The sequence below is a fragment of the Athene cunicularia genome (genome assembly GCF_003259725.1).
Source record: "Athene cunicularia isolate RWA chromosome 5 unlocalized genomic scaffold, athCun1 chr5_part1, whole genome shotgun sequence".
Classification (NCBI taxonomy): Eukaryota; Metazoa; Chordata; class Aves; order Strigiformes; family Strigidae; genus Athene; species Athene cunicularia.
The window spans coordinates 11,019,861-11,046,522 of NW_020799101.1; the positions used below are offsets into that span (position 1 = coordinate 11,019,861).

Genomic DNA, 26,662 nt, shown 5'->3' on the forward strand with positions numbered 1-26,662 from the left:
ATCATTTTGGGTTTGTATCTTAAAAGGTAAAAAACATGCTAACAGCCACCTCGACTTCTGCATCTAACTGCAGCAGTGACCAACATGCTGCATAGTCAGTTCAGCAGACAACAACGATGACTTTCAGTGAGATCAAAATTATGCCCTACAGCAGAACATGCTCTGTTAAAGCTTTCATTCCTAAGAACTTATGAGAAGCTTCCATAGGCAGCCACAGGTCCTCCAGCCACACAGTGGATGCCATCATTGTCCCACCTAATTGTGAAGCAAATGCAGGAAAGCACGTTCTGCTCAGCTGCTTCATATCCACATTTTCTTTCTGCTGCTGGTGTACTAAAACTCCTGTTATTTTCCTCATAGGACAAGTACCATAATCAGAAACCAGTCTGTGTGGCTGCCTCAGTTCAGCAACTCTACGTCCACACAAGGAATTATAAAATTAGTATCTGAAAGTGTGACAAATAACATCCCCTTCCCTAGACCTTCTTAGTGTTAGTGTAGATATCCAGTCTAAACTCCTTAACTATTATGTCACGCACAACTTCTTGCATTATCTGGAACTGGGCCAAGAGAACAACAACTACCTAGGAGGCTATCACGTAAGACTGATCCTTCAGGTCTTCAGTTTTACACAGTTTGCCCTTTTCTCGTCTTTTTTTCCTTGACATCAGACACACAAGCTAATAAACTACTGGTGTTTCTTATTCAGATGGTTGCTTACTATAAAAAGCCCTTCTTTTTTTTTTTTTTTGTCCCTGTGCTTTTTGACATGGCTTATGCCAAAGGTACGACCTGCTGGAGTAACAGCCAAGGCCATACTCTGCCAGTCACAGTTACTCAGGAGTGTTACTTATTTCCCTCTCAACATATGACATTAAGCTTGAAGCCCTTTGTGACGTAGAGTGTTCATTAATTGCTGCAGTAATGTTAGCAACAGAGCCCCACATATTTTCAAGTCCAGTGCCCATTATATAACTGTATTTGCTTAAAATTCTCCTAGCTGCCAGACAAAAGTGAAGTAACAACAGACAGCAGTCACATGACAACCAGTGTAGTTGAGGGACCTACAGAATTAGCAAATGATACTGGAGGTTTCTTAAAAAAAAGTTTAAAATATGTTAAAAAGGTAGTAATTTAACACCACTTTGTTCATCCTAACAAAAGGAAAATTCTCTTCCTCTAAAAGCTGGAAGTCTGACTGCTTCCAACCCCACTTCTGAGGTAAGATAATATACTGGAGTGCCACTCCTACAGACACCCCCCCCCAACCCCCCCAAGAGCCATCTCTTCATAGTGTCAACTGTGGCATAGCAAGCTACTCAAAGAGTATCCCCCTTCCCAGGCATGGGTACTTGGCTTTATTAACAAGTAAACGATGATCTGATAAGTCCATTTTTCTCAAGAATGCACACCTGGCTTTGCTAACATTAGAATGATTCTGCTGGCTTCTTTCCTTTCTTTGAAACTCTATATAAATGAGGTCTCTGCAACCACTTGAGAGATAAGGGGAGCAGAGGGGGAAATGCTGCCCAAATGTTTGCTCACTATGACCATAGGTAATAAAGCTTCTGTGTGGTCAGTCTTAAATTTAATTTGTACTTGGGAGCCCTGACACTCATCAACAACTTTAAATAGAACCATCTCTCCTCCCCCAAAGAAACAAAACCTAAGAATTAAATTTTTAAAAATATACATCTATGTATATAGATACATAATAATACAGTAGGCTTATCCAAGATCTTAATATTTATAGAAAATAAAAAAAGTTAAGTCTTTCTGCTTATAAAAATGATTACCCATTTCATCTTACCTCCCTGATCCTCCTGATATGAATACAATTTGATTGACCCCATGCAAGCTCTTCCTGGAAACATGAGAGAAAAAATACAAAGACAAAAATTGTTAGGAGCTAGTTTCTTGTAATGATAATAAGCTTTCTCTCATTCTTCTGTGTAGTCACAATTAACAGTTATAAAGAGCAATGGAAGAATTTGATCTAATTTAAACAGCTTTCCTTGCAGTCGTATCAATCAAGTATCATGACACGTGTGAAAATATAGGACAATTATATATGTATGACTAATAAGCTGTACTTCAGTTACCACCAGTGCAGCTGTGGGTCATCTAGATTTTTCATATAAGCCCACAATTCCAACTCCTCTTGTGTTGCTAGTACAGAATCCACCTTAAGATGGACGCTTCTTCCAAAAAAACAGAACTTCTTTATCTGGATGCATAACTTTGTCAGACAGATTCTGGCCATCTTGGCTACTCATTATAACTCAGTGTATGTTATACACTGGTGTTCATAAAGCATACTATGCTCTGAAAGAAGCAGAGAAATATTATACACACATAAGAAAGGCTGGAGGCAGTTACGTGTATTCTACTGTGTTTTTGTGACTGATGTACATAAAGACCTTCCATCTTTCATGGATTTTATTGGCAGGGATGGGATGGGGGGGGAGGGAGGGAAATTTGTGTGTTTCTTTTAAAAAAAATTTTAAAAGACACCTATGGATATTAAAAATACTTCTTTCCATTACAGCTCAATTTCCGTTTTCAGCTTGGATTTCAAACCCTCTGGCCACTGTTGATCCATCTGTGAGAGGGACTGCATACGGTATTGCCTTCAAATAGCACTGTATTCAAAGGCTCATGTTCTCTCAAAGCCTATACTTCTGTTTACCTATGAAAAATCGTAACTCTTGTAAAGAAGAATTACTAGCAAAAATTCCTTACTAAGAATATAAAATACTCCATCACTGAAGTCACCAACCTTGAATAGAAAGAAGAAATAAAGTTTAACTAACCTTGGGATGTCTCAGCTTCCCTTTTTGTCTGCAGGCCTGCCATGCCTAAGAGAGAAGTGGTGCAGTATTCAGGCATAAACTGTAGTGATTTAGTAATAATTATTACAAATATTAATGTGACATTTAAAACTATGAAGTTTTTTTCATACCTATATTTGAAGATAACTTTTAACACCAGTTTAAAACCAGATATGCCCTTGGGCTAACAGAGACTACAACTATTTAAGCACAGAATACAGGAAATCTGAATCACAGTAATTCAGGTTGGAGGATACTTCTTCAGATTAAATGTTCCAGCATCCCCACAGAAGGGCCAACTTATATAAGGTTTTTGAGGATCTTGTCTACGAAACCTGAGTAACCTTGACTGACCTCATGGCTGAACTTGGTCTGAGCAGGAGACCAGACTACAGTCCTCCTGAAGCCTCTTCCAACCTTAACTATTTAATGATTCTAGTCTAATAACCTGGTTGGTTCCTAAGCAGACATAAATACTTCTCACTCCTATGGACAGTCTAACTCTATTTTGTTGAGGGTGGGCAAGAACTCTGAGACTTCCTTTGCTCATATATGAGCACACAAAATGGTGTGACTGCAAAAGATAGTTCTAAGACTGCGTTACTGGAGGGGTGAAAGTGTGGCAGGGTTAAAAATGTACCACAAGTGAAAGAACAAGAATTGCTATAGGAAGAAAAATGCAAAGCATCTGACACTGTCCCACACAACATCCTTGTCTCTAAACTGGAGAGACATGGATTTGATGGATGGACCACTCAGGGGATAAGGAGCTGGCTGGATGGCCACACTCAAATTGCTGCAGTCAAAGACTCAATGTCCAAGTGGAGAGCAGGGACGAGTGGCGTTCCTCAGGGGTCACTGTTGGGACTGGCACTGTTTAACAGCTTTCTTGGAGATGTAGACAGCGAGAGCAAGTGCACCATCAGCAAGCTTGCCAATGACACCAAGCTGTGTGGTGAAGTTGACACACTGGACCAAAGGGATGTGCTGTCCAGAGGGACCTGGACAGGCTGGAGAGGTGGCCTGTGAAAACCTCACCAAGTTCAACAAGGCCAAGTGCAAGGTCCTGCACATGGGTCAGGGCAATCCAAGCACAAATACAGGCTGGGTGATGAGGGGATTGAGAGCAGCCCTCAGGAGAAGGACTTGGGATGCATGGAAAACTGGCTATGAGTCAGCAACGTGCGCTCACAGCCTAGAAAGCCAACCACATCCCGGGCGCATCAAGAGAATCGCAAACAGCAGGTCAAGGAAGGTGATTCTCCCCCTCTACTCTGCCCTCATGAGACCCCACCTGGAGAACCGTGTCCAGCTCTGGGGCCTCCAGCATAAGAAACACATAGACCTGATCAAGCAGGTCCAGAGGAGGCCATGAAGATCATCAGGGGGCTGGAGCACCTTCCTTATGAGGACAGACTGACAGAGTTGGGGTTGTTCAGCCTAGGAAAGAGAAGGCTCACTTTACAGGGGCCTTAAAAGGGGCTACAGGAAAGGTGGGGAGGGACTCTTAACAGGGGGTACAGTCATAGGACAAGGAGTAATGGTTTTAAACTGAAGGAGTGTAGATTTAGATTAAAGAAAGAAATTCTTTACTGTGAGGATGGTGAGGCACTGAAACAGGTTGCCCAGAGAGATTGTGGATGCCCCTTCCCTCCAAGTGTTCAAAGCCAGGGTCACATTGGAACTAGATGATCTTTAAGGTCCCTTCCAACCCAAACTATTCTACAGTATGATTCTAATGATGTAACTATTCTGCCTTCAAGTCAGCTTAGAGGTTATGGCATGCAATGCCACATCTATAGACTGAAAAGGAGTTAAGCATTACTGGATGAACTATAATTACATATACTGCCTCAAACCTGTCATCAGCTCCTGCAAACAGATGTGAAACACAGTATTTAGGTCACTGAATTTCTGCACATAGCTTAAAGATTCCAGATCATTCCAGCACATTCCAAAAGCAGACCAAGCATGTTATGTTCCAAGGCCATAAAGGATGTAGTCCTGATTTGTGTCAGGAGAGGTACAACAGCCACCTGATAATAGAGCAACAGAGAACAGGCTATCCACACAATTTTCTGAGAGGAGAAGTGCCGAGCATTAAAGCACACACAAACTTTCTAAGTAAATAGAACAACTTAGATCCTTTGATTTGATGCTGTAAATAAAGAAGGCTACTTTCAGAACCTTTCTTTTCTCTTTGCTTTGGTGCAAAAGTAAGGAAACTGACTGATCAGATACCGTTCTGATGTAGAAGCATTTCAGAAAACAGGGGTAGAAAAGAAATGAACATACCCAGAATATTAATGAAAATAATCTCATTATTAAGCAGCAAATCTATGGCAGATGCCTGCAGAATCCATTTCTTCTAGTCTGACAGCAAGTCATCTCGTAATACAATTTTCTGGCTTACTGTGGACACTGACTGTTAGCACAGCTGAAGAGCCAGACTGCGCTTCCCTACCTTGATTGAGGCTACCTGATGTAATGATTTTAAATAATGCTTTTGACATCCACCACTTCCATATCCAGGCCTTATATAATCTGTTAGAAAAACAAACTCTATTTATTTGACATTATTTTTTCTTTTAAAAACTCTTTTAAAAATCTTACCAATTAAACCAGGCTGATTAACCTTTACTTTCCTGGATTCTCCTCTTTCTACTATGGAAGCTTTTGATCTTTTGTAACTCACTGAAATCTTTTCATAAGAAAGAGCTTAAAGATGCGGTAATGATTCGCAGAACTTCAATCTACCCTGGAAGAAATCTAATCTGAACCAGGGTGTTTAAACCAAGTTATTTCTCTTATTTCTTTTCTGATAGTCAGCCATTCAAATCATCAAACTTTCGCATCACTCACACAAAGAGATACTGCACAGGAAGCTCTATCTGAATGTTTGTGTTTATCCTCCAGGTCAACATACTGGTTTATAGAAATACCACCTTCAGATTAACAGGACAGGAAGGAAATATAGTACACAAGAGGATAAAGGGAATTCAAAATAGATGATGCTTGAGCCTCAGGATCAGTGGGTATGTGTGGCATATGTGCCCATGTGTGCTTCATGAAACTCTGACACCAGAGTACAGAAAAACAAGTTAGCTTTCACCAAAGCACTGAAGATTTGGGAGTCTCCAGAAAATTACAGAACATGTCAGGCCATCCATAATGTAAAACCCTGGATTTTGAACAGTAAGGTCCTCTAGCAGAAATCTTTCCTATGCTGTACCAGCGCCTCTTGCAACCTCTGTCCATGGTACCAGGCTACTGAACAGCCAAGCATACCCCAAAATCCCATTTGGACAGAATATATACACAGACTTTATAAAGTCAAAGCTATGAGGTCTGAAGAAAGGGATACCAAACTCATTCTGTACTAGAATTTACCAGTCCAGACTGCCCTCAGTTAAAAGGAAACCAATATTACCTAACCCTGGCATTTTATTTTTGGTTATTACAATAGAAACAACTGGAACTAGTAGTGTTATATAGCAGGATACAGCCTTCAAAAAGTATCACTAAGTAGTTAGGAGCAATGTGAAGTTTTTAACAACTTCAAAGCACAAAATGCTGCACTGTTCCTACAAAAGTGAGAAGCTCACTCTTCTGGCTTATCTTCCAGTGAAATCTGACAGACCCAAGAGAGACTTACCTTAAATGCATTCACAATTGCAATACAGTCACTCTTACTATTCTCAGAAAAAAACAGTTTGTTCCTGGCAATACAAACAAAAAGAATTATAAACAATATTTTTTTCAAATATTGAATGTATTATACAGCTCAGAACACTACACTGTTAACACCTTCCAGGACTTTACAATAAATGTATTGACCTTGTTTATTAATTTGTTCTTATTCACAACTCCTTGCTGAAGGTAAACTGTGTAGGCAGAATAATAATAATAAAAAATCCTTTCTATTTTAAAACCACAATTTAACAGACACTGCCACATGTTCACATCAGAAAGGAAAAGCTGAAGAATCAGATCTTGTACTTAGAAAAGGATGAATTAGCTCTGTGCTACTACTTAGTTCATAACAAAATAGATTTCAGTACCTCAGCTGGCCTGGAAAGTCTTTTTGCACTGCTTGTCACTTTGACAGAAAATTAAGATGCATGACATGGAAAATAATATTTATTGGTCAACTTAGCCATCTGCCCCCAAATGTTACAGTCAGGAAGTTGTAAAACATCTAGGGGAATACCTGTATCCACTGACATACTGTTTGAAAGGTACCACAAAAAAATTCCGCAAAGAGAGTGCTGCAGCTACAAGAAAAAAACAAAAAACAACAAATCAAAATGAAAACCTGCAAATAGTTTTTTAGATAAATGTTCTCGCATGTTCTTATTTCAGTTACCTATAATAATGCATTCTTCTAAGCACCCGAAGACATGTCCAAGGACTATCAGCTTTCCAAGATGCAGATCCACTGGCAACTGTGCTAGTACCCTTCCTAAGAAAGTCAGCTCACCATCATGTGGATCTTCTGCTTGCACACAAGTTTTAAGTGCTCCCAGCTAGAAAAATTAAAATTTATTCCCTTGTAAAAGTTGACAAAGTAAATATGAGACCAGTTTGTAAGAAAACAAGACAAGAAGCAAGCAGTTATCTTGAAGAAACATCATTCAGTATCAAAACTGTAATTAAATTTTAAGTTCATTTTAAAAGCCTAGTATTTTGAAATCAAAGTAGACTACAGTATACTACATATATTGGACATAAAGGCAAGCTACAAATGATATAAATATAATTTCTTATGCACCTTGGAAAAGTAATTTAATGCAATGTATGTTCCACCTCTTATCAACTTTTAAATTGAAAAGCAAAAGGTAACTTCCTTGTACAGGTCAGAAGGGGATCTTCAGGCTGACATCTATACACTGTAAGGTGTAAGAGTGTGATTTTGCTACTTTATTAATAAACAACTGCACTTACAGAGTTCAAGTTCTCTTACTTGTTTTCTACTTTTTCTCACCACAGATGCTAGTTCACAAGCAGTACGATTACACTCTAGTGAAATTATTATCCTGTTTTAATTAAGTAACTGCAGAAATTAAGCTGAAGAGGATGGTAACCAAACAAGAGTCAAAAGTGAGAAAAGATTCTCCAGGCAGTTCCTATTTCAGGGTCCAATTAAGATTACTACAACCTTAATACCAAGAAAAACACTTTTACAGTCCATTTTTATTACCTTGATATTAACAACATTAGAAGAATGCCTACCTCTTTCAGGTCAAGTACAGTACGTTCAATGTCACCCATACTGGGTGGAGAAAGAGCTGTTGCCAGCAAGGCTTTTGGTCCTCCCATATCAAGCTTTTTTATTTTTAAGACAGCAGCCCCCAATGGACAACGCTGAAGGGAAGACAATATTATTGTTACTTTCACCCCATGAGGTGTGACTAAGTATTTTATATGAAAAATAAGTTAATGTTTACAATTTATTAAAGCCAGCAATTACTTTCGTGTAGCTAAGGGTATTTTTCTTTTGAACAGATTGCTTATTTCTAATTCACATCCATTTTACTGCTATAATGAATCTCCTTCTATGAAGAAAGTTATGTGGAATGGTCTTTGTCAATTACTTATCAACTTGAATTCTATTCAGTGTTCCAGTTATTACTAACTATTCAAATCATACACTGTCTTCAGGAGAAGTAAAGCAAAACTACTTTGTATTGTCTCTATGACCACATGCATTAAAAGAAATTCTTAATGTTCTCCAAAAGTCTTACCAGTATCTCAGGTATTAAGTTCTCTGGCATAAAGTCTGTCCAGAAGTTCTTGTGTACAAGCCTGTAACAGTACCCTTTGGAAACACGTCCAGCACGACCTTCACATAAAAGAACAAATCACCAATTCATAAACTGCTCCAGATTCAGGTTGTTATAAACCCATCCATCTACAAGTCTTCTGGGCACCTGAGCAGCATGTGACAGCTGATGCTGCAGGCTGACCAGTATTTTGCTCTTCTGCGGCACACAGGCCCAGTGGAGACACTGTCTCTATCCTTTCCTACATATGGATCAGATTAAATCATTTTGCTTTCATAGCAGCAGTAATTAAAGAGTTACTTAAGTATTTCACTCAAATATCTTTCACATAACTGCCCTCAAATCAGCATTCACCTTTCTCAGCTGAAGACATGACAAATCCTGTGCTAAAATGCACTTCCTCAAACCAGAAAAAGACAAGTCCTACCAATCTACATTTAATATAGACAAATACGTCAATGCAAGTTTTAGCATACCCCAAACTGAAGATTCTATATGCAGGGTAAATATGCTTTGCATTTGTATTTCTTTACACAATGAACATACTCAGATTTCCTATTTGACTCTATAGCTAACACAAATCTTCTATATAAATAACTTTTAAGATACCATGATGAACAGCAAAACCATCTTTATGATCTACCCATTATAGAAAACACACTGATTCAGAAAGTCCTTCTCAAATCTAAACACCATGTACTTGACCAAACTAAAAAGTACTCTACTCAGTGGGAATACTCCACTGGAGAATTGGGCCATATTTTTAAGTCGTATGTATAACAAGTCCAAGTTTGCTATTCAAAATGCTGCTTTCACTGGTTGTATATTGGCTTCTTGTCATAACCTATACTAACCCAAAACCAAATGGAAATAAATCTGTGTATTGGGTTTCCGTGACAAGGTTCTGGTAGCAGGGGAGCTAAGGGGTGGCTTCTGTGAGAAGCTGCTAGAAGCTTCCCCCATGTCCAATAAAGCCAATGAGAGACCCAGCTCTGCAGACAGCAAGGTCGGTGCAGAAGGAGGGGCAGGAGGTGCTCCAGGTGCCGGAGCAGAGATTCCCCTGCAGCCCACGGTGCGGCCCATGGCGAGGCAGCTGTGCCCTGCAGCCCGTGGAGGTTCACGGTGGGGTAGATCTCCACCTGCAGCCCCAGGAGGACCCCACACGGGATCAGGTGGATGTGCCCAAAGGAGGCTGTGACCCCGTGGGAAGCCACACTGGAGCAGGCTCCTGGCAGGACCTGTGGCCCCTGGAGAGAGGAGCTCACGCTGGAGCAGGTTTGCTGGCAGCACTTGTGACCCTCTGTGGGATTCACGCTGGAGCAGTCTGTTCCTGAAGGGCTGCACCCCAGGGAAGGCACCCACACTGGGGCAGTTCATTGAGAACTGTCTCCTGTGGGAGGGATCCCACGCTGGAACAGGTGAAGAGTGTAAGGAGGAAGAAGCAGCAGAGACAATGTTTGATGAATTTGACTGCAACCTCCATTCCCCATCCCTCTGTGCCACTTGGGGGAAGGAGGTAGAGAAATCAGGAGGGGAGCTAAGCCTGGAAATAAGGGAAGGGTGGGGGGAAGGTGTTTTAAGATTTGGTTTTATTTCTCATTACCTTACTCTGATTTGATTGGTAATAAATTAGTTTCCCCAAGTCAAGTCTGTTTTCCCCTTGGTAAGTGCTGAGTGATCTCCCTGTCCTTAACTCAATGAATGAGCCTTTTGCCATCATTTCTCTACCTCTGTCCAGCTGAAGACGGGGGAGTAACAGAGTAGCTTGGTAGGCACCTGGTGCCCAGCCTAGGTCAACCCACCATAAGCTGTAATTGTGAAGTCCTCATAATATTTAAAAACTGAGATATTTTTGTATCTGAAGATGTCACTGTTATTAACTTATTTAGTACTCTTTCTGATTGAAACAAAAAGATTGGGCATTTAAGAGTACTGTCTTACTAGAAGATTTGATATGAAATCTTATTTAAACTTGTGCTACAAACACTGGTCTACACTAGAGACACTGCTGTGGATATTTCAGCTGATTTAAGAGTGACGAATAGACATGAAAGTTTCCTTTATTGCTGAAACTTACAAGTAGTCAATAAATACCTAGCAGGACCTATCTCCCCTTTTTAAAAATGACCCATGATAAAAAAATTACTATTAAATAACACAGAATCCTCTGAAGTTTTATGATCCATGCATTCTAATATTTTTCACATAATCACAGAATTTGTTTCAACACAGCTGCAGTGGGCCTATTTCAATAGAAGATAAAATATTCCTCTGGAAAAATACTTAAGCAAAATAAAACAATCAGGTATAGTTGTTTAATCTCATTTTACTATCCTGACATGGTAAGGAATTATGTTTTTGTATATAGTATTCATGGCAGAAATTATCTGTGGTTTTTTACCATAAAATGAAAAGCAATGTAGAATTCTCCATGAAGATTAGCTTCTAAAATTCCTTTTCATTACCTATTGTGGTCTTACCTTTTCTTTGATTACAGTTTGCTTTAGATGCCCAGCAAAGTCTCAAACTTTGATAATTAGTTTCCTTATCACAAACCAAAGTTCTAGTTAAGCAGAAATCTATCACTGTAATTAAGATAAAAAAAATCTAGTATTATTACAGAACAATTTATCCTCATGACAGTGGAAAAAATACCGGTTGATTTTGTGTTTTCAGAAAAGTTTCAAATGATTTCAAAATCAGTAAGGAGAACACTAGATTTATAAAACCACCAGATCCAGGATACTCTGAATACCAGCAGAACTGCAAATAGATTTTAACATAAATATAGTAAACAGTTAGTGCAGATGACAAGCATAAAAATGCCATCATTTCTGCATGTAGACATTCTGTATCAGAAATTGCTTAATCTCATGCAATTATTTCAAAATACAGTCAGAATGTGAGCAAAAAGCGACGAGATCTAATTCTGCTTGCTATTGCATTTAAAATTTTCTTTTTTCCCCTTCTAGTAAAGATTCAAACCAATACCCCACTCAGAAGCTCTACTATTTGTTCACATATTCTGATTTAAAACCGTTCTCTGTTGTGAAAGAACGAATTCAACAGCTGACAAAATTAAACAACAGAAGTGCTTTGTAAAATGGTGACATTCTGGAGATTTAGCTAGCACAGGTACAGAACAACATTACAAATACAGTGTATACACAATTACAAGATTTAGATGACTTACCATACTTAACATCAGGAATTGTTACAGAGCTCTCAGCTATGTTTGTAGCTAGAACAATCTGAGTTTTGAAGCAAAAAAAGAGCAATAAATACATAAAGAAAGTAACATTAATGTTTCTACATGAAAAGACCAACTTGCTATGAACAATATTAAATGTAATGACAACACAGTTTTTCTGCTCTGCATATAAAAAGCAATACAACAGAAGAAAACTTGTATTTTCTTGTCCTAAGATTAGAAAGGCATAATAAGGTAGTATAGCATATGACAATACAGAGGAAGCGGGGAAATACTTCCTTATGCCTTGGTCATAACAAAACATCACACCATTAGCAGTGATCCAGAAAAGCAAGCAAAAATGTGTGGTGTAAGACACCCCCATACTGGGAGACTACTTTGCTATGCAATGCCACCAGCAGCATACTACTGTCATGCAGCTGCAAAAATTGACATGCACAAACTATTCTGAAGGATAAAACCAGCATCACACAATAATTCAAGGATAAACTCCTATTACTGCACTTCTCTTGAGGTCTAAACACCAGTTAAAGCAACAGCTTAGTAAGAAAGGCAATCAGTTTACACCTTGAAAAAACAAAACTGCTTTGCCTTCACACAATGGTTTGAGTTGGCACAACTAATATTAATTTATATACTTCTATTATTTGCTATTATTACTCTAGCAAAAGGTTTCACACACTTAGAAGTAATGATTTAACAATATTTACTTTTCTGTAGCCAGGAACTGTAGCCAAAAATATACCACTTTGTTCTTCTAATGTCACACATGAGTGAAGTGTGTACACTTGCCACCTAAAGAAAATATATTAGTGAAGTACTTACTGATGCAACAGCATAAAAATTAATTACATCTCTGTGATAGATTATATTATGTACTTAGAACTTATACAGCTGATGGATTCATGTTCAAGTATAATTGAAATGAAACAAATGTGGTCGTAACTTACCTTTTGTGAAAGATATTCGAGAGACATGAATACATGTAGTTTATTTCACTCAAACCTAGGGAAAAGTAATCAATAGTTTGTTTTCTATTTAGTGATCACTATCAATTGTAAAACCAATTCTCACACATCTACTTGAATTCTTAATTGACTTTCCTTATTAACTCCTTTTCACTGTGTAATAAAACATCAGAAAAGTTAAACAATAAATGTAATAATGAGTCACTGAAACACTGCGAGTCAATTTTTCAAGAGTCATTTTGCATAATTTTACACTTACTAAAGTAGCAATATCAGACATAAAGGCCATCTGCCAGTGTCCCATAATTAGACCCTTAGTTCCTAACAACTGACAATGCTCACCTCATGCTGAATATCTGGTTTAGGACAAATTTGAGTATTTCAACCAAAACAAGCTGTTTCCAAGAGCAAGGCCAAGGAAATAAACTTTTTTTTTTTTTTAATAGTTGTTTCTGCCTTAGCCATCTTACCTTTGGCAGTCCAGTGCCCATTCTCCAGGGCACGGATTTACATGTGCCAGGGGAAATTTTATGATTAAAGGATTTTTGCTGTCTTCCTGAATACCTCCACAGGCAAAAACCTCTATGAGAAGCCTAGTTTACTTCTTATTGAGACTTCAATTCCAAAAGACCCATTTTCAAAAATCTGTCCAACACCGGGTTTCCCCAGTTGAATATTAAAAATGAAATTGTTCTGTAAGTGCAACAGAGGATTGCTGCAATTTTCAGTAAGGCTAAATGCAGCTTTGAGCACCTGGATATGAAAATTTGTGCACTCTTTAGATGACTGTTATTTGACTTCAGAAGTGAGAAGGAAGGAAGACAAATGCAAGTGGAGGAAGAGAGGTAATTTCAGGAAAGATAACAGACAAGAATAACTTAGAACAAGAGGAAAGAAGGATAAATGATGGGCTGGCAATCATGGCTGAGTTAAGTTGAGCAAGGGAAAAATGCCAGAAAGCAAGAAAGTGGGGCAAGAACAGGATAAACATACTCAACAAGAAACCAACATGGTGATAATACAAGGTTGGCTGGGAAAAGAAACTGCAGCACATGGAGATTAATCAACTACTGGAGTCAGAAAGATTGAAACTGGAAAATGAGGGCAAGGTAAGGGACTATAGGTAAGGGAGATAAAAGAAGTCAGGGCTGAGAGATGAGTTGGAGGAAGAAAAAAAAAAAACCACAGTGGTGGTAGGGCAATCAGAGGGAAATTTAGAAGTCTCATAGATGTCCTTTGTGTGAGGCTGCTACAGAGGAAAACAACATCATTAGAATCTAAAAGAGACAGTCAGGAAGCTTAATTTAAATCACAGCTGAAATGAAGAGTACTTGAGAATGCAAATACCTGTTCAAGTAACAAATTAATGACTAGCACAATAATGAAACAATTAACAAAAGTCTAAGCAAAACACCTTCAGCACTCTAGGGAAAAAGCCATGCAAACTAGGAAATCTAAAACCAGTACCAGTTTTTAAGAATAATCTAATATAGAAAAAAAAGTATCTGTTCATGAACTAGAGCACGTAATTAAAGATACAGAGAAAATATAACACCACCATGCTAAGGTCTGTTTGGACATAGCCTGCCAGACCCTCCTGATCCCAGGTGACTGCTCCACTGTCTAGCTAGCTAATGCTTCCTCCTTACCATACTGCCTAGTTACATATCTGAGTAAAACACCAATGCTTGAATCCAATTTCTGTTTATAAATAATTAAAAGAAGCTTGATCCATGATTGGTAGAAGCAGACCCTGCATAGCTGATATTAATAGTAATTATTAATCAGTCTAGTAATTACTGACTGGACACAGAAGGTAGTATCTGCTGCCCAGTTCTGGAAGAGACAAGAGTTGATCATGACACCTACAGAACAAAAGGCTACCACCAGGAGAGACAGATCTTGGAATGAAACAGTAACTAGTAAAAATAGCTGTTTGGCAAACATACCAAGGCAATAAGGAGAGTTGGGCATGGAGAAGTGCAGAAAGTACAAAACAGACAAAAACACTGACCCAAGTAGAACAGATAAAAGCTTAGGACACTAACAGCAGAATCCCTCTGAAAGAAAACCCTAAAACTTTAAGCTATGCAACTCCTGCCATCAGCAAGTGCATGCAAAGCACTGAGAAATCAGGCTGCCCCCATCTTCTGCAAGCTGCTGAAGAGGATGACAATCTACTGTTGCTTTCATTTATCCCATCAGAAGCATGTTAGATACTTGAAGGTATAGCTCAGTCATGATTCAATCGGTACAGTCTGATCTCTTTTTCCAGTCTGTTCTTTAAAGAGTCTAAAAAACTATATGTCAAAATATATGCTCAGGAAACATTCGGGTTGCCATGTCAAGCACTTAAAAAAATTGTCAGAACTAAGATTGGTTGTACAAACTTAATGCAGCTCACTGGGAACATATTTATGCATATATTTAAAAAAAAAAAAAATCACTGTACAGTTTAACATGACATTTTATCACCTTGCACCTAGGGACAGACTAGCTCTGGAATCAGAGAGCTGAGCACTGAAGGATATTTATCTATAAAGAATCAGACTCAGGAACATAAAAAAAATTAACCACTGAACAAGACAGGCAATTACAACAGGAAGAGAAAAGATGGTATCCTACTCAAAGACAGCTGCAGCTGCTCTATGGAAGCAGATTCTGCCCCATCACTGAGTTCCACAAAGACAGTGGGCAAAAATTACTTAGCAGTACTGCTCAGCATGGCACTACACTTTCTGACTGCTGATGCCTACTCAGCTTGAAATGTCAATGGGAGTGTTATTTTGAATGTACAAAATTCTATGTAATTGTAAGCACTCAAAAAATCTAGGCATCTCAAATCAACGTCCTAAATGTGGAGGTTATTTTTACCCAAATCTCTGTCTCAGCTGCCCTCTTCTGAACTGAGGGGTCTCCTCCCCTCTTCTCCAGTTCTGTATAAAGGCTATTTGTGAAGAAAATTTCAAAATGTATTTGCTAATCCCACATTCAAGATCAGTCTTGAATATTCAGTTATAAAACAGGCCAAGGTTAAACACTGCACAACAATACAAACCAAAACTAAGTACCAGCTCATTCAGCAAGCACTATCTACACAGGTTTTCATTAATATACCAAATATATTTGAACAAAAAGTTTAATTTTATCAGTTGCCGTTATAAGCCATCAGGAACAGCAACACAGTAAAAAACACCTCAAAGTGAAAGATAAAAAGGACTTGGGAACTGAAAGTGCTCAAGAGTAATTTCAGCCAGAAATGAAGATGCAGAGAACCTGAGGAAGCCTGAAAGCACAGCAGACCAACACCAATATGAGAAGCCAGAGGCAATGGAGACGGTCTCCCTACTTTATTAATGGCAAACTGGAAGGGGAAGTAATTCCTTCCACCCATTGATTTTATAAAGAGGGCAACTCCAACAAAGGCAGCTCAAATGCTGTTTAGCTGTCAGGGAGCACCCTCCACTGAAAGCTACTCAGCAAGTACAGTATATTTTTGTGCTGGTGTGCTGTGTTTCCAGTCCTAGCACTAGCACATCTATTGCTAAGCTCAACACAGAAGGGAAGTGACATTCATAAAGATTTTACAGAGAGTTAGAAAGTCCTGGTAGGGTTAGACCTCACCATGCCCAAGGGATCAGCTGGTCCTGACTCTGAGGCAATCTCCACTAGAACATAACCAAGTCTTTTCAAAGTTTTCAACTAGCAAACTTTCACATCCCTGACGTAAAATACCTGAAACCACCACGTAACAGGTTTGTGATACTCAGGAAACCTAGTACAGCCTAGTTACACAAAAAATATTGCATGCTTTTGTTTTAGCTGTCATCCTTACTTGAACCTCTTAGATTTTAGTGGTGCTGTGAGATAACTTAGGTTGACTGTTTAAAAGACAACTAAAACTATATATAATTGCTTCTGTGATCATTAATTGCTATGTTATCATGCAGTTACCACTCCTACTACACCAACCAATGTACATGGAAAGAAAAAAGTGAATTTTGACTTCTTCAGTAAGAATCTAAATAAAAACTACACTATATGAAGATAAGAAAATGCATCAAAGAATCCTAGGAACTTCACACAATATTTAATAATATAAAAAATTGAGCACCTGAATTTCTGTGAATCAACTGTAGAATTAATTTTATTCCTGCAACTTTTCATTTTTAAAGCATACAAAGTCCTAAAATTTTTTACTCACACCTCTTCCTATTATTGCCATATTTAAGTAAGTCTGCAAGAAAAACATCCAGATAGACCAATCAACTCCAGTTAACTATGTGTTTCATAAATCTCTGGAAGAAGTGCCAGAAGAAAGCTCGTTAAATGCAAGTAAGGAAAAATAAATTTATTAAGATGTATACTCACCTGGTAAAAATACTAGCACACTCCCCTGCTTTGATGTAACATTCATGGGTTTTTCCTCCCTAGCAAGAATACACAGTTTCATTAGTTTTACAGCCTCAGACTATTTTATTACCCCAAGTTATTTCACTCTGAAAGAATAAACAGAATTGCACACTCTTCGTAACATGTATTATTTAAACTTCCTGAAAAAATGGAATTCAAAACACTATTTGCAAGTATGCTTTCTGAAAAATATGGTATATAAACATGGGAACTGTAGAATTAGGTTTAGTTTTCTCTTCAAAATTATGTCAAAAGAGAAAAATTCTTATTTAGCCCTGAAAGCAATCAAAATTAGGTTACCAAAGATCTTAAAATGAAAACATAGTATACTACTACAGAATTCTATGGAAGCTTATTCAATAGTTTTACAAGTTTAATCCTCTTGCATTCTAAAAATATCACCAGACACCTTTAACAAAAGCCTAGCATGTAAAGAAGCTAACCATTATCAAGAGTTATAGGTCATGACAAACTTTAAGGGAGACATCTTCAATCAATCTGTTACAAGTCAAGAAGCTAAAATCACATTAACATAATATAGAACTCATTTTCTGTTGCAATCATTCCTGATGTAAAATTTTTTCAGGCATCTTGAAAGTCTCTCAAGCTATATAATGAATGGCAAGTATAGTTTTTAATGGAAGATACGTAACAACGGATGTTCATGGATCAAACAAAATTGGGCTTATAAGACAAAATTATTTCTTCACCATACATTTATAAATGATTAGAATATACGGGAACAAAAAACATTCCTAAACTAAATACAGACTCAGTGTAAGACCAAAATTATAGAAGCAACTTTACTACATTTTTCAATACTAAACATAATTTTATATAACAGAGAGTAACAAATTAATTTTACTTATTTCAAAAAACAGTAAGGCATTAGTTAAACAGCCAGCAAAAATTAATGCATTCTTTTTTTCATGGCATAACATATGTTTTAGTTTGTAACACAAAATAGTAGTTCTGGTTTTATTCTTCATATAAATAATATTCAGCTCTGGTCTGCAGCGAATATGCTAGTTTCCATGTAACATGGCTGGCTTGAATGATCACTTACACTCCAGGGCATGAAGTGTATTTCAAGAACACAGTGCACTCAAGACATACAAGCAGTCTTTGTATGACTACCCTGAGTAGAAATCACAGCAATATATAAAAGCAGAGATGCACAGAAAATTAACTTACCACTAATAACTGTAATACATGGGCTGCTGCTGTGCCGTAATTAAGTGTCATTTCCCCAAAGAACCACTGATTCCAGATCTTGAACTGTATCTTACCTACTGTTCTTCATCTCCAACTCATCAAATGACTGAATCAAAGACACTGCTACTTCATACATTTCCATTACTATCACTGGTTCCTCAATGCTTTGATAAGGAAGCTGTGTGGAGAAGAAAATATTGAGAATAACACAGTATAACAGGCAAAAGATTACAGATCCCATTGTGTGTCAATCTGTCAAGTGCCTTTTGATTAAAACTGATCTACCACAGAAGCTGTGCAAGGAAGTACTTTAACCTGGAGCATTCATTACCTTCTAAATAGACATCTTCCTTCAAACATCCTACCATTCCAATGCTAAAAAAATACTTTTGATATTTACTTAAGATAAGCACTAGCCAAACTCCATTCCCTAACCTTTACATACTCCTTATCCAGAAATGTTAACCACACTGCATGATAAAAATGTAATAGTCAGTAGTAACTGGTAAAGACATACAGATAAATACCAACATAAGGTAAGACACAAGTGCAGTTGGGGACTTTTAACAATGATACAGAGTGTATGGAAAAAGCCACCCCTGGAAAGAAATTCAAAATGTAAGCTGAATGGTCAAGAGTAATACTTAATGTTTCTACACACAGGACTAAGATATTGCAGGCTTCCCTGTGAAAGAAGCAGAAGGCATTTACCAACTGTCCACATTTTAGAGATTTGCTTTTATTTTAATCAAGCACTAAATTAGGATTACACACTTACTCCAATTCAGTTAGAGGATTCTACAAAAGTTTTCAATGAGCAAAAAAGAACTGAGAAAGATATACTGATAACATTGGAATGCATCGTATGTGTACTGGTAAGAGTATCATTCATATAATGCATCCTTCCATTGTCTGGAGTGAGATGACATCCAGTAGACAATGTGTAAACACATGCATCTGAGGATTGTAAATTCTGAATACAAGCAGATAGCGTATTGGTTGAAAATAAAGAAGCCCCTGGACCTGCTACTTTGATCATAAGAAAACAGCTCTTTTCCAGTGTAATGCTACTGAAAGCAAACATGACCCTGCGTCAGGAAAGGTCACTCTCAGAGTGTGATGTGTTAGTGACACTGTACAGAACTGCCCCTCACTCTAAAGTGACTCAAAGCTTTCAGCCAGCATACTTGCCAGCCTTTGAAGTAGAAGAACTATTGAAGCCAACAGATACTCAGTCTCTGATGCTGGAGAAATGGATAGGGACTGACAATACATCTGCAATTCCTACCAGGTTTTATGGGGATCAGCCAAAACTTGAGCAGAAGCAAATTATGACTACTTCAATGACCAGAAGAACAAAGAGACTCTCTCATAAAATTAGAATAGTAATGACTTATCTTATCTAACAGAGCAAAACAAAAACCAGAAAGAGGTATTACAGCTACCTATAAACCTATCCAAGCATAAATAAGAATGTGGGAAGAAGAGTTAATCAAAAAAACCCAAACAAACAAAAAAACCCAAACCCAACAGGTTTGACTCTATTTTGTCACAGTCTCCCAAGGTGTTCTTGGGAGAAAGGCAGAGAAAACAGAAGTGTCATTTGATTCTTTCCAGCTCCAGCACTGGGACTGCATGTTCAAGTTTCAGTGCCAAAACAGTTTAAAACCTGATCCAAAATCTGGCCTGCAGCTGTACACATCTGATCTAGTAGAGAGGTTTCAGAGAGCTAAAACTGTAGAAAATGGAACTATCTAAACTATTAAAATTAAGTTAATTATTTTTCTATTAGTTTCCCTTTCTGAAGGGGCTCATGACAGAATCACAAAACCACTACTGCTACCACCAATTTGGCAACACTGATTTAGATCACCTTTTGCTACTGCAACCTCAGTTCCCAGCCTTCAAGCCCTTACCAGAACAGCCAACTTAGAACACTACATCATGTCAAACCTAGGTCACCTTGATGTCTGCAGAAAGACTCCTTTCTGAAAACCCCGAGAAAATTTCTGGTAGAAAATAGATTGAAAGATAAAAAAAAGCCATCTGTAAGAACTTAACAACATTCTTTCCACTTCTCTGACCCCCTCAAATCAAACAGCCAGGTAGACTTTTCAGGTGTACAACTCGCCAGAGCTTCTAACTTTATTTTACATCCACTATAGTAATACTTTTCTAATGTAGCGTGATTAATCCCTGAGAAACCACAGACAACATTCTAGTAGTTTTGAGAAGTAATACTTTCCCCAGCATGTGCGAAAATCCAAGGAACTATCTTTTCTGGGCTGCTTGAACATAAGATTTTTGATTTTATATTATCCCTGCTTAAATAACTGTCAAGTTTGTCTTTTCAATTTTATTACCAATTGTACCTCTACTATTCTGTAACATGACAAGGTTGCCACAGCACTCCTAATAAAAGGTAGCAACATGACAAGCAGCAAATCCAAAACCCAGAGCTGACTGCAATAACACAACATAACCAGAATAGCTTTTGACAGCAGTTCACTACCTTTCATCTGGACTCTGACTTCAGGTCCAGAGACATGAAAGAATTTTTACATTTGCAGGCCAAAACTGGGACTCTCGTTTTTTGCCTTAGGTAAGAAGTAGACACAGGATTTCACAGATTTACTGCCACAAACTAACATCTAGACCCCCTAGCTGCTGCATTTTTAAAATCTGGTCACAGAATTAACTATACAATTAATTTGCATTTGATACCTCCAATAATATACTATAGCAACAAGTAACCATTTACACAACTACCTTTAAACTCGGCTATAGATAGAACCTTCATGCATTTTTCATCAAAACCTTTGTTTCACTGATTCCTTTGGGCTTAGAGGGTGCAAATATGGCAAAACAACAATCCAATTAAATATCCAGAACAATGTGCTTACAAAGGCCATTATGCCAAAAGAAAAAGAAACTACTTTTTATAAAGCTATACTCAAAAATTAAGCAGTAGCACCTATAAATGACCCAATATCTGGGCAAGGGTAAACCAGTGCTACACTGAAGAGTGTTTCTTCCTTCCCTCTTATTTTCATTCTTTCCTACAAATGAAGCAATTCAAGTGGAAAGCGTTATCTTTGATTCAACTAGAGCAAAGAATTTACTGCAAACAGGCATACGGAAGAAAAAATAATGACTGGCATTTCTATTTATCTTCCAAATCACAACTTGTATCAGTGAATTCCCAAATTATCCAATTCAGAACTACTCAAAGGAAATTTTTATTTTCAAGAATGGTTTTAAAACATTATCACCTACAGAAATGAGTTGACATAAAGCCAGGAGTTCTGCCGGATTCCTAAAAGAATTCTACATTTGTACTGCAACATCCAATTATTTTGAGAAGGAAAAAAGGTTCATACCGCACAGCAAACAAGACTGTTAAAGGACTAAACTGATTTCAATCAAGATACTTTAAAAAGAATGAGTTATGATTTATGTAATCTGATTTTATAGTTATTAATTTTAAAATCAAAAGGAAACTTGACAAAATTCTGTTTATCTAAAAAGCAAAGACTGTTTTTTCTTTTTGCTTCTGTATTCTTTTATGTGAATTTTACAGGCTTTTATAGACAAAAATATTAAGAACTAAAGCCTGAAGCCTTTACCTCAGGCAGTCATCTAACTGTTTTTGATTTTTAGCGTGATGAAAGATGTGCCCCTGCTTCCATATAGCAATATTAACTCATCAACTGCCTTAACACTCAGGCTCTGCTTTCATTTTTATTAGGATGTAACATAAATCATCTTAGTCCTTCCATGTTTTTATGCATTTTAAAAATAAAACTACATGAGCACTTATGTGCTTCTATTGTTGCCCTAGGTACTCTCCTCCTTCTACTGAATAAGAATGGCTATAAGCTAGGACAATACAACATAAAGAAGCAGACAAATACTTAAAAAAAAAAAAATTAAAGAAAAAAACCTAAATGCTCATGTACACAGAGAAAGTAAAAAAAAATATAAAAAGGCACAAGCACAGAAAACAGTTCCTTTTGTTCGCAATCTCTGAGGTGAAAGTGCTCAAAGTGCAGCTATGACAAATGCAACCTGACTGAAATAAACTTCTTACTGAATTTCTTAGTTATCTTTTTGTTGGCATCTATCACCAAGTATCTTTTGCAAAACTTGTATTATATAACCTCCTCCATATTATCTGAGCTGCCATACTAATGTATAAAAAACTGATGGGCCAACTGCTATATGCATTTAGTTTATTTTTTTGACTGCATTAAAACTTCAACAGTTGACAGCCTTTTATTTCAGCTTGCCTGTGTTGAGGCATAACTAATGCCTGTGCTCGGTACAGCATAAGCAAATGTTTTCTTCTGGGTTTCCCATAAACTACATGTTTTACTTCTCTTAGTTTCTGCCAAATTGAGGGATGAAAGCCAAATAACAGTATGTTTACATACTACTTCTTTTTAAGTGCATCCCCCGTTTTCTTCATTGTATTAACATTATAACAGTGTTCTGAATTATCAAAATTGACCAATAATTACTCCCATGCCCCAGGTTTTTTTTAGAGTGATTGTCACTATTAAACCCTGAGTGCATTTGTTTTACTTTGCTTCAACCTGTTTATCTCTTGCCTTGGACCATAATACTGAGTTCAGTATTATGAGTTCATAGTTCAGACACTCAAATTCATACAGAGCTGTTTTTCAACTGCAAAACAAACTCCTAGTGTACAACCACAGATACCAGATTAATTCAAACTCAAATTTACTCCTTCGTTATCTCTTGTATAGCATGTAGCTGCATAGACAATAGCATGTCAGAAGCTCTACAAACTAATATATTTTATCAGCTAAAGACTGACACAGCAAATGAACTTTCAGCCATTACTACCTTCCTTAGACTTTAGAGCAGCAACTCTCCAGTGCAGCCATATAGGCTGTAAAGTGGCCACCAGGAATCTGGCAACTATCAATTATTCTAATATATTTTCATTTCTCAAAATTACGTATTTGCCATGGTGGCCTCCATGGCTACAACATAAATATGCTCTGAACTACTGCATAACAGCTGAGAATATTGAAAAAGAAAAGGAAAAAATTGGAAGTGTGTAAAGCATCAGCTGATAAAGAGAAGCCAACTTGATAACGTCGCACTTCTATTCATATATGCTTCTTTTCTGATGACTCTCCATGTCCTAGCTTTTTCTGCCTTGGACACATAACAGCAATATGAACCAACCCAGGAAATACTTTGAATATAGCTGATGAACTCACAAAGAGATTTATAAAACCCCTTGTTACCTTCTGCACAGACTTAGACATTGTTCATCTTGGATGCAAACTACCAAACAAAATGCCATATACTACTTAAAATTCCCAGCCCTTTACATTCCATTTCTGTACATGAAAGAAAAATTAGGCTGCTGGTAAGGAAACTCCTGTTTTATCATCATATATTAGTTCTTATCTAGAACTGCAATGTAAAAATGGTTATTTGTGGTCTTATCACACAGCTTTCAAACTGACTATTCCAAGTTTTATTCTTACTACGTCCAAAGAAATAAAGATGTGTTTACAATACCTTGACACAAACAGTGTGCTTCAAATCATCAAGATAATATTCTTCAATTGCATAAGGTTTGCCTTCCACCTTAAATACACAGGCTGGATTCAGACCACCATGAACTGGAAGTGCAAAGTAATCCGCAAGTTCTTTACAGTTGATGGAAGCAGACATCAATATTACCTGTTAAAAAAATTGCACAGTGTATGTAAAGCGTTAACACAAAATGCCATGCTATGCTGGAATCTCCACTTCTTTGATGCTAAAATGGTCTCATTTTGGTTACTACAGGTATTTAACCTAGGCATGTTTAAGATAATCAAGGGTAAGTGCTTAAGATTCCCCATGTGGAAAAAGGTAAGCACTTGTAAGGGAACAGATGCCTAGGGCAGACAATGCGGAACACTTTTTCCTGTGGTAAAAGTTAAACCTAAAAACATATGGTACTCTTCCTTACACTTATGATCTCTACATGGTCATCAAAAGAAAAAAGTATACACTAAGTAATTTTAATTCCTGTTTTACAAAAACACTTAGATTAGATATCAGTGCCTTTAACTCCATCAAAAAATGGGCTTACTCCTATAAAAGCAGTAATTGTAATTATAACCCAGCCTTAAAAGTGTTACTATAATGATTTTGGAATATGTTAAGTTTTCTCTCAATTTCAATTAATTTATGCAACTTAAAACTCTCAATCATCACACTAAGCATCTTGCTCTGTTTGCTGACTCTGCCAAGCTTCTTAACCCATATTCTCCTAAACAAAAGAACAGAAATCACATTTGCTACCTGGTGATACCTTTTCTTTCAATTACTATGAAATTCAGAATTTACAGCTTTGTTGTTTTTCTCCCTGGTTAGACAGCATAGCATGCACAGAATGGGGGAAGGGAGAAGAACAAAGTAACTTAGGGGCTATGGCTATTTACCCTCTAACCCCTTTATTTGGAATTTGCTCTCACTGCTCAGGACAGCCAGCTGCAATAAACTATACAATTTCAAAAAGGACAAAAAGCTAAAGAGTTATAATGAACTGTGTAGTGTTCGGCTTCTTTATCTTCAGGTCTCCTAAGCCACTCTAAGCAGTATTTGTAAACTGGGACACAGTCAGTCTTCTTTTGCTTTCCTGACACTTTGCATGAATTTAAAAATAGAATGAAATAAAGACATCAACATCCAAAACAAAAATGCAATGAAATACAAGAGCATCCCTCTCATGAAGTGACAGACAGACAAACTAATGAAGTGGGCATTGTACCACTGTGCTCAGCTCCAAAGCACCTGTAAAAGCAAAAGAAATACATGGAGAGGACAGACTAAATCATTAAGTCATTTAACATGATCCTGAAAGGGGAAGAAATCTGAAAATACATAATTCTGCAAATACTATATGAAACTAGTCCCACTACAGTATGAACTGCCTCAGATAGTGGCTCACCTATGTCAGGAAAATAGGCTAAATGTAACCTTGCCTGAAGCCTATTGAAACAAAACCCAATCTAAATTATTCTAACTGCAGTTTCAGGCAAGGAATACTAAATTACCTTCTCTTCTAGACAATCTTTGACATTTGTACTCTGTAATCTGCATGGAATCCTACAAAACCAGAAGGAAAACCGTTAAGTTCCTACAGAGTGCCTGAAGGATCACATTACTAAACCAAGAGATTGATCTACTCCCAAAGCAGAAAATCAAGAAGCACAGATCACCAACATGGCAGAGGAACACACAGAAATAGAGGGTAACGTAGACAGTTCTCGAAAAATCAAGCAGTCCAAAACCACTTGTGCAGCATGATTATGTCTAAAGCCCCACCAGATGATAGCAAAAATATGCACAGTAACTACTTCTCACTTCAGATTTCCTTGCATGGCAATTTGTTAGAACCTGGAAATAGGACTATCGTTACCCTGTTCTTATCTTCCTACCTATGGAGCTGTTATCAGTCACTACTGGGAATTGCACTGTTTGGTTTGACCCAGTAGAGCCATTTTTACAGTCATAGATACTCTTGCAACAACCCCAACCCAACAAGATCAACCTTAGAACCAAATGTCTGCTCTGTGATCTAAAAGCAATATTCTGCACCAGCCACCTGTCAGAAAACTCAGCAATTGGTAGGTGAACCACACCTAGATCTTGTCCTCTGTATGTCAGAATCACTCTTGCCATTCTGTCAGCTAACGCAGTGTTGAATTACCAGCTACTTCTGAGGTCTGTACTGTCCAGATTAGGAGACAAACACTTCATAAGTATTTCATATCACCTTGAATTATAAATACTTTTTTTTTTCCCCCTTAAACAGGCCTCCTTACACCCTTCTGATTCATTAATCCAGGGGGGCTGGGAGGAGAATCTTGCACTTTTTAAAGGAACTTGCCACATGATCAGAGCTCCCTTCTTTCACAGTTTATCAGAAGCTGAAAAAGGATGAAGTAGGAGACACTGGGCTTAGCGTATAGAATCAAACTGAATTATCCGTTCCACTCTGCTAGAACCCAGTAACTGACATCAGAAGTTCTCCCCTCCCCACCATAAAAAAATTCAACAGGACCCCCCCACCCCTAAATGTAATACTGTCTCAGATGTATACATGTAACTCATCTGAAGAAACACCTGCAGAAAAGGATATAAAGGAGACAGTCACTGGATAACTATTTGGAGAGATTTAATCAGAATTTGGAATAGAGGGGAAAA

At 37.6% G+C, this 26,662-nt stretch overlaps 1 protein-coding gene across 7 annotated transcripts in view; it reads right to left on the reverse strand.

Annotated features, from left to right (window-relative positions):
- Nucleotides 1-26,662, reverse strand: part of TDRD9 (tudor domain containing 9) — a 62,226-nt gene that overhangs the window by 21,973 nt on the left and 13,591 nt on the right. For all 7 annotated transcript variants that reach the window (XR_003398514.1, XM_026849766.1, XM_026849768.1 and 4 more), the window contains 14 exons: nucleotides 23,981-24,145; nucleotides 18,496-18,599; nucleotides 17,165-17,223; nucleotides 12,776-12,830; nucleotides 12,536-12,620; nucleotides 11,808-11,865; nucleotides 11,095-11,199; nucleotides 8,576-8,673; nucleotides 8,064-8,195; nucleotides 7,198-7,357; nucleotides 7,042-7,105; nucleotides 6,487-6,550; nucleotides 2,814-2,858; nucleotides 1,811-1,864 (listed from right to left, as the gene is read on the reverse strand). Coding sequence is in view for 6 of the 7 variants with exons in the window: in XM_026849766.1 (XP_026705567.1) it covers nucleotides 1,811-1,864; nucleotides 2,814-2,858; nucleotides 6,487-6,550; nucleotides 7,042-7,105; nucleotides 7,198-7,357; nucleotides 8,064-8,195; nucleotides 8,576-8,673; nucleotides 11,095-11,199; nucleotides 11,808-11,865; nucleotides 12,536-12,620; nucleotides 12,776-12,830; nucleotides 17,165-17,223; nucleotides 18,496-18,599; nucleotides 23,981-24,145 (1,248 nt within the window). In the remaining variant the exon portion in view is untranslated. The remainder of the gene's footprint in view (nucleotides 1-1,810; nucleotides 1,865-2,813; nucleotides 2,859-6,486; nucleotides 6,551-7,041; nucleotides 7,106-7,197; nucleotides 7,358-8,063; nucleotides 8,196-8,575; nucleotides 8,674-11,094; nucleotides 11,200-11,807; nucleotides 11,866-12,535; nucleotides 12,621-12,775; nucleotides 12,831-17,164; nucleotides 17,224-18,495; nucleotides 18,600-23,980; nucleotides 24,146-26,662) is intronic.